The 16,031-nt window shown below is 38.2% G+C and overlaps 1 protein-coding gene across 18 annotated transcripts in view; it reads right to left on the bottom strand.

Moving 5' to 3' along the window:
* TRIP12 (thyroid hormone receptor interactor 12) overlaps positions 1 to 16,031 on the bottom strand; it is a 147,392-nt gene that overhangs the window by 91,965 nt on the left and 39,396 nt on the right. For all 18 annotated transcript variants that reach the window (XM_060301748.2, XM_060301750.2, XM_030880116.3 and 15 more), the window contains exon 2: positions 13,371 to 13,517. In XM_060301748.2, coding sequence (XP_060157731.1) covers positions 13,371 to 13,468 — 98 coding nt within the window. In that variant the 5' untranslated portion in view covers positions 13,469 to 13,517. The remainder of the gene's footprint in view (positions 1 to 13,370; positions 13,518 to 16,031) is intronic.

The following is a 16,031-nucleotide window of genomic DNA, read 5'->3' as shown; positions in this document are numbered from 1 at the left end:
AACCTAATGCTGATCCCACTGCAGAGGCAGCACTCCTCCTCTTCTCGACCCAAATAAATTGTCCTCTGGTTTTAAAATACATCTAACTTTATAGCCACCCAAACCCACTCCTGCATTTTTCATGTCCTTACTAACACTTTCAAGGAACTTAAGAATTTAGCAGGTAAAGTCTCAATATGTATGAAAGGGGGAGGGGAGGGAAAAGAACAGAAAGAAAACAGTATCCAATCATCTGAGAAAGTGAGGCTCACAAAACTGGCTTAAATCCCATACTTATCTAATTCTACCTTTCCTAAAATTATTTTTAAGTGTGATATTCTGAGGCCTTGTCAAAAAATTGTTTTAAATATTATGAAACACTGACCATTTATGTCCTTCTGACTATTGTTTAGCATGATCTTAATATTGATACACTTTCTGTAGAGGGTAGTAAAATACTTCCAGCTCTGTGGGAGGTACTATGTGTCACAAAAGCAGGTATAAACAACACATAAACAAATGGGCATGGCTATGTTCCAACCAAATTTTTATTTACAAAAGCAGGCAGTAGGCTGGATTTGACCCATGGGTTTTCCAACCCCTGACTTACCACAAGAGGAGTAAGCAACCAGATGGTCACCATAAGTAACTATGGGCCCTCCCAAAGTGGGACTCTATTTTATCATGCCCATTTATAAATTATTAATGCTCAGATACTGTAAGGAAATCTCCATAAAATAATAATGCCCAATTAGAACAGCCAATTAGAATATAACAGCATTCAGCACTGAACGAGTCTTGATGCCTTTTAGCTCATTTTACCAACTCCCTCATTTATCAAACCTTATTGTTTAACATTAATTTTTATTAAAAAACATAATCTCTTTAAGACCCGTAAAAGTTATATCCACTGTAAATCAAATTTGCAAGAACAAGACAATAAAATTCACGACAAACTCTTAAGTAGCACCAGAAGGAGCCAATTTAGTGAATTACAGCCCAAGATCGTTGGGTGGGTGGATGGAGCGGGGGCACAAGTATATTCAGGAGCTTCGACATCAACCTATGGATGTTGCTAGAAAAAAAAAAATCTCATGCTCTGCAAAATCACCCACTAAAAATAACTGGACTAATGGTGAAAATGAGATTGGAAACAGAGCACTCAAACCTATGTTATTTTGCAGTGTGAGTCCTAACAAAAACGTCATCAATTTTAATAAAAGATTAAACCTTCACTAACATTTGCACCAATAATCCCAGTTGGTCCACTCATTAGAGTTTTATTTTTGTACTTTCTCCTTTAAGTGTAAATTTTTCAAGACGTTTTCTTTCAGGACCAGCTTTGACAAAATTAAAAATACAATTCTGGGTGAGACTTCCCTTTTTGTCATTTTCTTTCTTTATAAATACAGGAGTAAATGGTTTTGAGCTTCCTGGGAGTGTTACCAGTGGAAAGTGTGGTGGTTCTGGAAGCCACTTGAACTAGCTATTTCTTGCACTAAATGATTTCTTTAACCCATTTCTGCACTATTTCCAGGTCTTTCATAAGACTTCATAGATTACCAGTTCATATATTAACACTATAGGAAAAACTGCCTATGACCTGACACTACTTCCACATCATACTAACATCATTTTCCTATTTACCAAGTACCTGTGTGCCAACTCATGTTAAAGAAACCCAGGTTGCAAACAGAGCATACTATAATCAACTCTGGGTTATGGGTTTTCAACATTAACTTGAAAGCAAGTCTCAAACACGCCTCTTGCTGACTTTTAGGCAAATTGTAGTGACTGTCCCTTCTAGATACTCAAATTGTAGTGACTGTCCCTTCTAGATACTTAATTTGGTAGTTTTAAAGATCAGACTTGGTAGTCTTAAAGATTAGAAACCATCTCTAGTCCAGAGGACATCTAAAAGAGGCCAAAACCTTGTAGCAAAAAGTATTCTTATTCTAATCTTAGACAAAATGAGGAAGGTGGCTAGTTACAAGGAGCTAGTTAATTCCTTGTATTACAGTTCCTGGATTTTTTTGAAATTAGTATCTATGCCAGACATACAACTCAAATATATGTACATATTACCAAATATAAATAATTTGGTACTTAATTATATCTCCAAATGTTTGTGCATGTGTATACAGACATTTTTATGCTCTTATATTTTACATACAGAATTATAACATTATAGCTTTGTGTTCCAAAAATTAAATGCTTTGCTTGTAACGCTATAAAATGCATATTATAAATAAGCCCCTGATTTTCAATAATCAAAGTGGAAAGTTCACTTAAACCACTTTAAAAAAAAAACTAATGGTCTCTGTAAAATATACTAGTTTCTATTTCAGTCACAAGACAGAAGCTGAGTAAGTCTGACCAATGTTCCTATGTTCAGTTATGGAGAAATGCTAGCCCAAATAATTCTGTAATTTAAAACTCCTTATTTATCTTAAAAAGCAGTGGTTTAAAAAAAAAAACAACAGTAGTGGTTCCTCCTCTGGGGAGTATCTTGAAACAGTATGTTGGGGAACAGTGGTGCTGTTGGCATTTTTAGCAGGTAAGGACTAGAGGTAGAAGATGTCATGCAATACACAGAACCATGAGACACAGAGAAAAACTGTCTCATCACCCATATATTTCGAATAGCCTTGATAATATATGAAGACCTTATGAAAAAACTTAAAATCTGGCCGTGACATAGGGGAAAACAGGTTTATAATTTCTCAGTTTAGATTTGTTTTGCATGGTTCTCTATATACTTAAATTCTGCAGGAATGCATGGGAATCCACAAAAGACTGTATCTGTTTTTTGCAGCTTGACCAAGAGTCATGCATCATTTTGGAAAAGTTTATAATGAAAATGCTGCTTACAGCATTTAAGTCTGTTGTTGCAGCTGTCACATTCAATAAATTCAAATACAGATGCAAGCATCTGAATATAGTGTCATCTTCTGTCAAGTACCCGCATTTACCTACTGAAATAATGTTATTTTGTTATCAACTGTTTTCCTTTTACTTGTTTATTTTCACCTTTGTAAAATGCTTGTACATTATTATATTCATGTTTCTAAACTGTGGAGGGAGGTTTTTTATATACTTAATTCAAGATACTAAAGTAGCATCAAAATAAAGATGTTTACATTATATGATACACATTATAGACTGGGAGCACTGGATCGAATAGAGTTGAGAACTACTGTGCCAAGCTACTCAATTCATACTTGCACTTACTTGGTTTCCCAACTCAAGTATATGCAAGTCACGACAGGGCACATAAATACTGACAACACACTACACTGTGTCCCGTCCTCAAAGAGGTTAGAATTCATAAAACAAAGAGATCTACCAAGTGCTATAAAGTTCACAACAAAGGGAGAAATTACTCTTAGCGGGAAAATACAGGTTTTATAGACCCCATGGCATTTAAACCACACCCTGAAGAATGAAAAGCTGAGGAAAAAGAGCGTTCCGCTGAAAGCAGCATAGACAAGGGCAGAGAGGCAGCAAATTTTAAAACCCACCTGGCACCTGGCAAATGATATGAATTTCCCTGAGCACAGAGACACATTAGGAAACAAGGTTGGAAGGACAGGCTAGGGCTTAAATTCCTTTTGGAAAGATTTTGTTCTTAATCATAGCTTGGAATAAGAGACTAACAACAGGGTTGGAAACATGCAAAGCCAAAATTTTATATGTTCAACAATCTGGGTATACTGAGAATGGGTGAATAAACTACAATAACTTTAAGTTATTATGCAAAGAAAAAAAGGCAGAGGGACTGAAAATCAAAACCATATATATACTAATATGTATAAAATAGACAACTAATAAGAACCTGCTGTATTTTTTTAAATAAATAAAATTCATATTTAAATAAACAAACAAAAACCATGGGAAAAGATGCCCACACACCCAAAGGGAATCTCACAGCTCAATTTACTTTTGCCCCCACCTTTCACAAATAAATTAGTTGGGTGAGGGATATAAACACTGAGATAATAAAAGTAAATTAGTGATTAGTGATAGATTAGTGATACGATACTATCTCATGAACTGCACTGGCTTTTATAAATACCTGGATAAAAATGTATTAAGATGACCACAGAGGACTTCCCTGGTGGCGCAGTGGTTAAGAATCCGCCTGTAAATGCAGGGGACACGGGTTCAATCCCTGATCCGGGAAGATCCCACAGGCTGTGAAGCAACTAAGCCTGTGTGCCACAACTACTGAAGCCCGTGAGCCCTGGAGCCCACGTGCTGCAACTACTGAGCCCACGTGCTGCAACTACTGAGCCCACGTGCCACAACTACTGAGCCCACACGCCGCAACTACTGAAGCCCGCACGCTCTAGGGCCTGCATGCCACGACTACTGAGCCCATGTGCTGCAAGCACTGAAGCCCACGTGCCTAGAGCCCATGCTCCGCAACAAGAGAAGCCACTGCAATGAGAAGCCTGCACACCACAACAAAGAGTAGCCCCTGATCGCCACAACTAGAGAAAGCCCATGCGCAGCAACAAAGACCCAACGCAGCCAAAAAAAAGAGTAAAAAATTTTTTTAAAAAAACAAAGAAACCCAAAAACACAGAATAAATAATTTTAAAGGTGTGATTATGTGATAAGCTTTATACTGATTCTTTAAAGACATTATCTAGCTTAATCCTCAAATGACACCAGAGGCAGGTATATTTCCATTTTAAAGATGTAAGAATGGAGGCTTGCCCAAAATCACCCAGGCCTTGGGCAGGAAAGGTGAGACTGAGCCCAGGTATTCCAAATCCCTAAATTTGAAACACCACTGTTACATCTAGGGGCTTAGTGGTGAAAGTAAAAAGCCAGTATCTAGTTATTAAATTTTCCCTACCCAGGCTGGTATTTCTGTTCCTGACTGTATATGTCAAAATAAATGGCTTAAGGCTTTGGAGATGCTATATGAGAAAAATAGAAGAAAAAAAATCACGTTTTCCCTCCTGCTTCAAAAGCAATAGCCTTCCATATATGATACTGAAACTTCCTGTACAATTACTGAAGAAGCATTTGCATGTATTTATTTTTTTAGTCACACTGATACTCCAGGAAAGCATTCTGAGACTGAGAAAGCATTTGGAAAAAGTGGTATGGAACATCAGACTCCTTCAATACTGAGGGACAGGAGAATCAGAGCAAATCGTCAGTTAAGATATGAAATAATCTATGGCAGCTGATGCCTTATAGGTTTCCAATAAACTTATGAAGTGACTTTTGGACAAAATTTCACATTTGATGATTAAAGCAAGAAATACATAATGCAGAGAAAATTATACAATATATAAAATATTACTTTGTTGGTCCAAGAAATAATTTAACATGGATACTATTAAGAATCCAAAGCACATAACTTCTACCTAGAAAAAAGTAGCCTCTGTTCCTCTTTAGACCAAGACAACCATGCCACTGTTGAACGTAACACTGTCAATCTTGCCTCCCAGCACAAGGCCTGATGGGACAGACCAGCCTTCTGAGCATTATCAAAGCAGCCCAAAAAGTGGAAAAGCATGTGCACATGTGGTTCTTTGGGTGAAACTCAAAGTGCATAATTATGCAGTAAGATTGGCCATTACTGAAAGGAGCAAGTGACAAGTTACTGGGCCAACTCTAGTATAAATTGGTTTTTAAAGTGGTTTCAATTTAGTCCTAAGAAACAATGACGTCATTGTCACATCACACTGTCTCCCCTTAACATTCATTCTCCTCCTCCCAAAGATGAGGAAGCTTGCACTTCCATCTGACTGAGCAAAGGTCAGGATAAAAAAAGAGACAGAAGGAACACCAAAAAAGGAATATTTAAAAAGGCAGGGCTTCCCTGGTGGCGCAGTGGTTAAGAATCCGCCTGCCAATGCAGGGGACACAGGTTCGATCCCTGGTCCGGGAAGATCCCACATGCCGTGGAGCAACTAAGCCCATGTGCCACAACTACTGAGCCTGTGCTCTAGAGCCCACAAGCCACAACTACTGAGCCCACGTGCCACAACTACTGAAGCCCACGCACCTAGAGCCCATGCTCCACAAGAGAAGTCACCGCAATGAGAAACCCGCGCACCGCAACTAAGAGTAGCCTCGCTCGCCACAACTAAAGAAAGCCCGCATGCAGCAATTAAGACCCAATGCAGCCAAAAATAAATAAATAAATAAATTTTAAAGATGAAAATTAAAAGGCACCCATACTGGTTAATTAAGTAGGAGAATGAAGAGAACAACACACAACTGCATGGCCATGTTGCCCTAAGTGGAATTTAGGGAAATAAACGGTTTGTTGCAGACATGGGAGCAAGAATAAAAATTTTAAAATGGTGTTAAACAGCCTGCGATAGCTACCAGGTGCTGTTTGCAAATATTCCATTTCTCTTCTTTCCAGACACACAGTAGGATGATACCTGCCAAACCACCTGGAAGTTATGTGCAGCCGTGTAAGTTGCTCTGGTCAAGGAACGTGAGTGGAAATGGATCACTTCTGAGGGAAGCCTTGGACAGCCAGAGAGCAAGTCAGCATATTCTCTTGCCGCCACAGCAGTGATACCTGAATACCTGAATGTGCGGACACAGAGCACAGCCTGCAGGTAACGCAGGATGGACAAGTTTCCTAGTGGTTAGATTGTTATACTAATATTTAGGAGCTGTTTGTTACTGTAGCACAATCCAGGCACCTTGTTGCATAGCCCATTTAAACCAGGCCCTATTTCAACTGGCCTTCACTCCAGTCAATGACCTTTTCACAACAATTTCAGTAAAAGAAAGTCACATATCTGTGCCTAAAAATGCCAAGGAAGTGAATCTCCTGATTTCAACACTAGTATTTGCTGAACACCTACTACTTGTGAGCAAGGTAACAAGAGACACAGAAAAATGAGAAATCAAATCCACTCTGGACGTAACTAATGATTCCACGTCTCAAGTAGAGACAAATGTGGCTGACGCGTACCATTTTACAACTGCTTCTTCAGCCTTCAAAGCCCCATCAATGAGGTCATCACTAGAAATGTTTCTCACTTGACTTTAATAACCACCTACATGCCCATTTCCCCTACTGAATTGGAAACTGCTTGTGACAAAGGCTATTCTACTCTAATTTTTATAATTACCATCTAGCATGGTGCTTACTACCATGGTGTTCTACAAATGGATGAATAAAATCTTTTTTTTTTTTTTTGCGGTACGCTGGCCTCTCACTGTTGTGGCCTCTCCCGTTGCGGAGCACAGGCTGCGGACGCGCAGGCTCAGCAGCCATGGCTCACGGGCCCAGCCGCTCCGCAGCATGTGGGATCTTCCCGGACCGGGACATGAACCCATGTCCCCTGCATCGGCAGGCGGACTCTCAACCACTGCGCCACCAGGGAAGCCCCATGAATACAATCTTATACTGAGTTTGTACTGCAAGTACATCAAGGCAGGACTCTTTAGCTCTAAAGCCAAAAACAGAGGCTTTATTAAAATAAGGCACACATACCTCCAGAATCCAAATAGTTAAATAAGCATGTCTAGAGAAAAGAGTCAATACAGCTCTGAAGAACTAAGGAATTGAAACTAGTCAGAACTTTGATCACACATAATCTCTAATATATTTGCTTTTCTCTGACTGTCCATCATCTTCCATAAGGCAGGAAACATGCAGTTGGCAACTTCAGATTCACATCTTCCCTATGCTACCAGAAAGGGAAAAGCTTTCAGTTTTTTCCTGCGTGGATCATATGACCACCTCAGTCCCATCACTGAGCTCAGAATAAATGAAGACTGCAGATTCTCCCAGTTTTGGCAAAAGGCAATGGGGAGCCAGGAGCAGAGTAAGATCACGGTGGAAAAAATTAACTACCACTCAAAATACATGGGTGAAGAACTGAGGGAAATCATTACACAAGAAGAGGGGCTAGGGCTTCCCTGGTGGCGCAGTGGTTGAGAGTCCACCTGCCGATGCAGGGGAGACGGGTTCATGCCCCGGTCCGGGAAGATCCCACATGCCATGGAGCGGCTGGGCCCGTGAGCCATGGCCGCTGAGCCTGCGCGTCTGGAGCGGGTGCTCCGCAACGGGAGAGGCCACAGCAGTGAGAGGCCTACGTACCACAAAAAAAAAAAAAAAAAAAAAAGAAGAGGGGCTAATCTCAGCTGAACAAATTAGAAGTTCAGTTCTCCTGTATCGTGGTTCAAAGGAAGATTAACAACATATGAAAACTTATTAGTACATTTACATCAAGAAGTATTCTCACTCAGATCTCACTCCTTAAACCTATTTTTCTAATGTTTAACATCTCATTACTATAGAAACACCAATAAAATGAAATCAATGCAATTTTTCCAGATCAAATTAGCAAGAAAATGCAAAATGGAGATAACACAAATAGAATGATGAGAAAAAGCACTCTTCTTCCTGACGGTGATAAGTAAATTGGAGAAAAAAATTTATGTGAAATAAGTTGACCATAAAAAACTCGCTTTGACCAAGCAATTTCACTTCTGGGAACATATCTCTTAAGAGATGCCAAAATTGCAAACATTTAAGCATAAGCGAAAACTTTTCCCACTGCAACCATCTAACTATCCAACAAATGAAAATTAATAGTGGAAAATGTTGCACACTGATTCAGCAAATCATGTGACCATCTGTAAACAATTACCAAAAGAATCATAATGATAAGAGAAGATGTTTGTTAGGATACTGAGTGAAAAAAGTAGGATCCAAAAGTATTTACAGTGTAATCAGCTACATGCTAAATTGTATTTTAAAGACAGATAGGGACTTCCCTGCAGGGGGCACGGGTTCAATCACTGGTCAGGGAACTCAGATTCTCCCCCCTCCCAAAAAATAACAGATAAAGACAGATAAAACTCAAAATATTAACACAGACAATCTCGGGATGATATCTATTTTCTTTCTGTGTTTTTCTGTATCCCATCCCTTTGAAATAGTTTTTTAAGCAAAATACAAATCTATTTCTTCCTGTATAATTAATGCTGGCTTAAAAAATCCCTGCTTTGACAATGTTAACAGAAAGCTACAACCTTTAGATTTCATAAAATTTTATTACTCAGTAATAAATAATTATCAAAACTTTGCAGACAAATTTTGTACTGGGGGTGAGAAGGTGGGGTGGATTGGATTCAAGCATTTCCTCACACCATTAAAAAAACATTGACAGATTACAATAAAATGTAAAAAAGGAAGAAAAGAAACAAAGAGCTGATAGACTTGACTATCTAAATTTAAAATCTACTGTAAATTAAAACAAACCAGAACAAGCAAAATATACTTGCCCATGTCAGTAGGTTGATACCCTTCCCATAAAGCGTTCTAATAAAAGAGCAAGTATCTCCAAAATTAAAACAAAGGACACTAATAGACAACTCATAAAATAAATTAAAATGGCCAATATGTGGGGAAGATCTTCAACTCTAAAGTAACCAAAGAAATGGTAACTTTAACCAAAGGAACCCTTTTTTCCACAAACTCTGATTAAAAATGGTGTGCTGGGGCTTCCCTGGTGGCGCAGTGGTTGAGAGTCCACCTGCCGATGCAGGGGACACGGGTTCGTGCCCCAGTCCGGGAAGATCCCACATGTCGCGGAGCAGCTGGGCCCGTGAGCCACGGCCGCTGAGCCTGCGCGTCCGGAGCCTGTGCTCCGCAACGGGAGAGGCCACAACAGTGAGAGGTCCACGTACCGCAAAAAAAAAAAAAAAAAAAAAAAAGGTGTGCTGTACTATGATTTGGCGAAATAGGCATTCTCACAAAGTATTAGTAGGAGTATAAATTGGTTTAATCAAAAAAGGAAAAAAGATAAAGTGGTTCAATCTTTCTGAAACACAATTTAGCATTCTGTTAAAAGTCTTCAAAATATTCATATCCTTAGGTCCTATGAACCCATTTCAGGAATTTGACTTGATAAAATCAGAATACTACTCAAATGTGATAGGCACAGCAGTAACATATTTCACAGAAAAAAACTGGGGTGGGGAGGGAGAATGGGACTAGAGGCCCTAATTTATATTATGGGCTTTCATATCAAGGAAAATCATGGAGTAGAAATACTAACCATCATTATCTTTCGGTGGATGGATTGAATTTATCTTAATTCTTTTATTTTCCTGAAGCATCCCAATTTTCTTTTCTCAACATGCTGTGTTTTTATAACAAAAACAATGTAGAAGAAACCTCCACTACAGTAGTGTCAACCAAAGTTGCTATAATATTGAATTCAATCCCACCGCTGACATTTGAGAAAAACAAGAAAAAGCACATGATACAATGAAAATGCTACTGCATGGCAAAGAGGGAGGGAGGGCCTACAAATACCTGTGCTGGAAGTGGGAAAGACTAGGTAGTATCCCTGAGAGCGAGCCCACAGACAAGCAGTGGAGGTGAGTGATTTCCTAAAGAAGAAAAGGAGAACAGAAAAGAGAGGAACAAAGCAACGATAGCCCAAAAAATTATGGAAGAAAGGAAAAGAGAAAAACAATAGAAGAGGAGGAAGATAATCTAGCTCAATTATGGACAGAGATGAAGGATAGGTGAAAAAGAATAGAGGGAATAATAAGGAGAAAATAAATATATCCCAAATATCCAACTTTCTTTTATCTTAAGGGTGAACTAAAACTTTTCTTCTTTAAAAAAAAAAAAGTAAGTGAGCTTGATTTAGGAAAAGGGCAGGAGTGGTCACAGGAAGGAAGCTACACATAGAAGACAACTTAACGCAAGTTCGGGAGGAAACAGAGTGAAGCAAAATGAATGAATTAAAAAATTCTAGGAGGGAAAAACTGCTCCTTAAATTCTAAACTGAATGAGTTAATACTCTTCAATTCTAAGTACTTCATACCCTCCTCTAAGTCCTTCTTCATCATTTGGATCAAGTGGTTTGTGCAGTAAAAACAGTTTGGCACAATGAAAGGAATCACCGACTTGCAAGTCAAGAGGTCAGGAATCAAGTCCTGACTCTACATACCAGCCACGTAAAGCTGAGCAAGCTACCGCATTTAGAAAACAGGGGCTACGTACTTAGCACACAGAGTTTCTGTGAGTCTCAAATTGAAAGAATATGTATAAAAAATGGCTTAACTAAAAATACTCCACCAGTGCTGTCGTAGTAGGTGCTGTTATTTATTACCACTATTTGAATCACTGTATCACTATGAATACATTCACAAGACCAAAGCCACTATTTTTTGGAAACAAAAGCCACAATAACAGCGCTTTACTTATAGGAAAGCTAAGCAACAGAAGTTAGATTAAAAGAATAAAAATACAGTTGTAATTGCTCTCTCCCAATTAACCCCAATCCACTCACTCCCCAAAATGACTGGAGAGGTTTCTCAGAGGTTAGATAATTGTTAGCATAGCACACTCTACTGGGGCTTCAAAAATCAGTCTGGGGTTTGATGAAAAGGTCCCTTCCAGCTCTGAGACTGTATCACAAACAAAAGAATCAAGCTGTCTAAAATGGCAAAATGAAATTCAGATGTGCAAATATCTTCTAATTTGCATTCTTAGCCAAACTGATAAGACTTTTTGGCTAAAGTTTTAAATTTCTATGCCCTGATCATAATTATACTTATCCACATAAAAATAGGGAAAATCTATATATTCAAAGTTATTACTAAATTATGGTATTAACTACACACAATTGAACAATGAAGACTTTAAAAGTCCTGTTTTTAAACAATTTTTAAAGACACAGGAAACAACACATATGATACTAGGTTTTAAAAAAGTGAATAGGCCCTCTTTTGTGTACTATTTTTGTGGGGAAATGTTTTTTAAAGACATGTAAAAGTTGAAATCATGAGAGCTGAAATGGGGCCACATTACTGAAAGGGAGGAGAGATTAAAGCTATAAAAACTCTAATTATACCTTGCTTTATATTCTTTGGCGTGTTTCTCCATTCGAAACACGCTTTGAAATTTTATTATTTTCCTTCACAACTGAGCATATCATAGATTGTCTTAAAGCACATGAACTTCAGGGAAACATCTGCCATTCTACAAATCTGACTGAGTTCCATCCTGATTACAACTTTTAAGCCAATGCATTTTAATAACTAGTATTATACTAGTTTATAACTAGTATTATACTAGTATAAATGTCCATTTGTTTTCCACTCATATTGTTAAATACATAATATAATAAAACATTTAAATAATTTTACAACATTATCACTGACGTGTAGAAAAGATAATGGTGCTGAAACGTCACTGTGGATTTAGAAGTAATATACTGTGTGACAGTGCAAAATGTTTGTCAATCATATGCAAGGGTCTAAATATAACCTGAGGATTAATATGTACAAAACTGTAATTGTTCGAAAGGTGTGCGTAACTTAGGTGCACATGCGTGCACATGTATACACACATACATGCCTTAAAAAAAAAGAGCAACTAAGGAGGAATAGGCCAGTGTTAACAGTGACTACAAGTGGACTGTGAAACTGTGATGCTTTTCTTCATACTTTTCTATATTTTCCAAATTCTGTAAAATATGTAACATTTTTATAATGGGGAGTGATTTTTCTAATCAACAGCATAAATAAAGTTAAGTGTGGCTGCTCCCAAAGAACAATCTAAATGTAAAAAAGCAAAAAAATCTACAACAGAACTCTGTACTAAGCACTGCTCTCAGTTTAACATGTTAACAATACTGAAGTTAACTAGTAACCCTATGAAACAGATACCCCCACTGTGTGGACTAAAAAATTGAGGTTTCCTGAAAGATATAACAAAGGACACATAGCTATTTAAAGGCAGAGGCAGAAATTGCACACGAAGCTGTCCTAGTCCAAAGTCCAAACGTTTAACCAATTAAATCACCTGACATGAACAAGAAGTATTGCAATATCTTCTTTACATTTGACATTTACCATTTTTTTTATAATTTAGTAGACAATATACATGGTAATATCTCAAAATGTTGCATCAGGTAATCTTATTAGAGTTTAGCCATAATCTATTATAATCTAACCATGATTAGTCCATGGACTAAAAATTAGGCTCAAGTAATTCTGAGTATTTTATGCATAAAATGACAGTTCTTAGCTAAATCAGACACGAAATCTTGCATTCAAGAGAATGTATCGATTGTTCACACTACCTCCTATACAACGACTCCAACTAAAAAGATCAGCTCAACACCACACGCTGAGAATCGATGCGCTAACACAAGTCAGACAGACTTGCCAGCCTGTCAGTGTCCATGTGTTGTCAAAAAGTAAGACGGGAAAAAACTCAAAAAGCTAGCTATCAAAACTCAAGATCTTAAAACAAAGAAGCTTCCTTTCAATAAGGTAAATAAACCAAGTCACAACATACATAAAGGAAGGGATCACAAAGGGTTGAAATTATCATTTAAATTATCATTTAATTACCATTAAATACATACCTTCCTCCTATCGAGTCGTCTTGTGGTTGGGCCCCGGCAGTGTTCCTCTGTGAACGTCGCAGTGACCCCCCTGGATTGTTATTAGGCCGGTTGGACATTGGCACCTCTCTCTTGAAGGGACATACCCTTTCTAGACACTACCATTCACTAAAAGGGGGAAAAAAAGGAGAAAAAATAAAATGTCAACTATACATAGTACAACACCAGAAACAAATGAGGGGCACCAAAGATGAAGGGGAAATGTTATGCAAACAATTTGATCGTACAGCCTTCACCAATGCTGCAGTGTCTTATTAAACTGTGAAGTCTGGCTGATTAATGTGTTATAAAGTGTCAGGAATATATCAAATTCAAGGCATGAGGTCCAGAATCCCGCACACAGAATTAACTTAGATTTCTCATGGAACGCTCAAGAAATCCCCAATTCAAAAAAACAGAGCACAAGTAGAAATCTGTTTCCACATCTAGTACTACATGGTAAAGGGCATTGCACCTAAAGTCAGAACACCTTGGCTCAAGTCCTGTGATAGAAGGGGTAACTAACTAAAGGAGTCTGCCTTTGTACAAACCATAACCTCTAGCCTCAGATTCCTCAGGCACAGAATAAAAGCAACAAGCAACATATACCATGCTTACTTCACAGCACTGCTGTGAACAAATGAAATAATGAATACAAAGGAAATGGTAAAACTATAATATCTTAATGGAGAAACAAGGAAAAAGCAGCTCAAGGACAGTAAATTGAGAAATGGTCCTAGATCTCCTGGATTTCAACATCAGCTGTGCTGGCTGTGACTCTGGACAAGAAACTTGACCTCTAGATTTTGTCTACCTCTTCTGTAAAGTATATTATCTACCTCATGGAGATGTTAGCAACAAGAAATGGTGAACATCATTCATAAGCTTAACAATTTAGTTCAAAACACAGTTATTAATTAATTTGAACTTTTTATCTTTCTGTAAGAAATTGTTATACAGGAAAAAATGCTGACACTCAAAGAAAAGGAGTTTAACTGACAAAACAGGTCAATATTACTATCACAGAAAGAAAGAATTGCGATTTTTATAAATCAAATCTGACACAATTTTTCTTAAGCCTCCAGTCAAATTCCAGGTAGAGTTCTTTAATTACTTCTATTGATTGGGGAGGGAACAGAAGGAACGATCATATGACATTACAGAAACTTGTGCCAAAAAGAATGTAAATTAACCATAACTAAATCTATTATTGGATTTTAAGAGATTCCATGCAATGTAACAGGAAACTGGGTTTTGAGTTACATGTTGACCCAATTCAGTAGAAAAGGACTGTTTCTTTCTGTCACACTTGCCCACATCACCAATTAATATACCAAATAAACTTGTCAGAAAGTTCAAATTACTAATATAATTACTCTCAATTTTAGAAAGAAAAAAAGAGGAAATACTATATAAACATTAAAAGAGAAAGAGGAAGGTTCAGTTTACATGTACTGATGGACAGAAAGATCTCTCCAAGATATGCTTGGGGAAAAACGGTATAATCCCCATCTATGTGTACATATATATTTAAAAGGTTTGCATACGTATCTTTATATAGTATTTGCTCGTTAAAAATTGGTGGCAAGGGCTTCCCTGGTGGCGCAGTGGTTGAGAGTCCGCCTGCCGATGCAGGGGACGCGGGTTCGTGCCCCGGTCCAGGAAGATCCCACATGCCGCGGAGCAGCTAGGCCCCTGAGCCATGGCCGCTGAGCCTGCGCGTCCAGAGCCTGTGCTCCGCAACGGGAGAGGCCACAACAGTGAGAGGCCCACGTACCGCAAAAAAAAAAAAAAAAAAATGGTGGCAATAAATTCATACAACAGACACTGTTAACAACCCGCCCCCCACGCGCCTTATCACCAGTTTCGCTTTCGATGGTTTCAGTTACCTACCTGATCAATCCTGGTACAAAAATACTAAATTGAAAATTCCAAAAATAAATAATTTGTAAGTTTTAAATTGTACAACATTCCTTGTAGCTGGTGAAATCTCATGCCATCCCTCTGTCCCGCTCAGGATGTGAATCATCCCTCTGCCCAATGTATCTACTATATACGCTCCCCACCAATTAGTATATGAAAAAACATAGTATATACAGGATTTGGTATTATCCACGGTTTCAGGCATCACTGGGGAGCTTGAAACGTATCCCCTGCAGATGGTACTGACTAACTTTGAGAAAGAGGACTGGGGGTCTGAAGTCTGAAACAAAAGGAGTCATTTTTGTTACTTATCCTTTGAAAGCAGTAAGGTAGGTCACTGGATTACAAATGCTGGGCTCTGGAGTTAAATGGCCTCTCACTGAGTTCAAATCTTAACTCCAATACCAACAAAATGTATGACCTCGTACATAAAGTCCTCTGTGCTTCACTCTATCGAATGGGGATAAAGAACTTATCCTATAGAGTAGCTGTGAGCATTAAATGAGAAGATCCATACAAACCACTTAACACAGTGCCTATCACATTGCAAGGGCTCAGTACACACCAACTATTATTATTACTATAAACATTTATTCAGAATAAAAAAATACTTGTGATAAAATTATGTTGGCAGAAACTGCCATAAAACCTACGGGTCAACATGAGTTTTAAACTTCTAGCAATATCGTTTCAAAAGTGAATTTTGGGGCTTCCCTGGTG

The sequence above is a fragment of the Globicephala melas genome, chromosome 7, assembly GCF_963455315.2.
Source record: "Globicephala melas chromosome 7, mGloMel1.2, whole genome shotgun sequence".
Taxonomy (NCBI): Eukaryota; Metazoa; Chordata; class Mammalia; order Artiodactyla; family Delphinidae; genus Globicephala; species Globicephala melas.
Note: the sequence above shows the minus strand (reverse complement) of the source record. Positions and strands in the feature narration are given on the sequence as shown.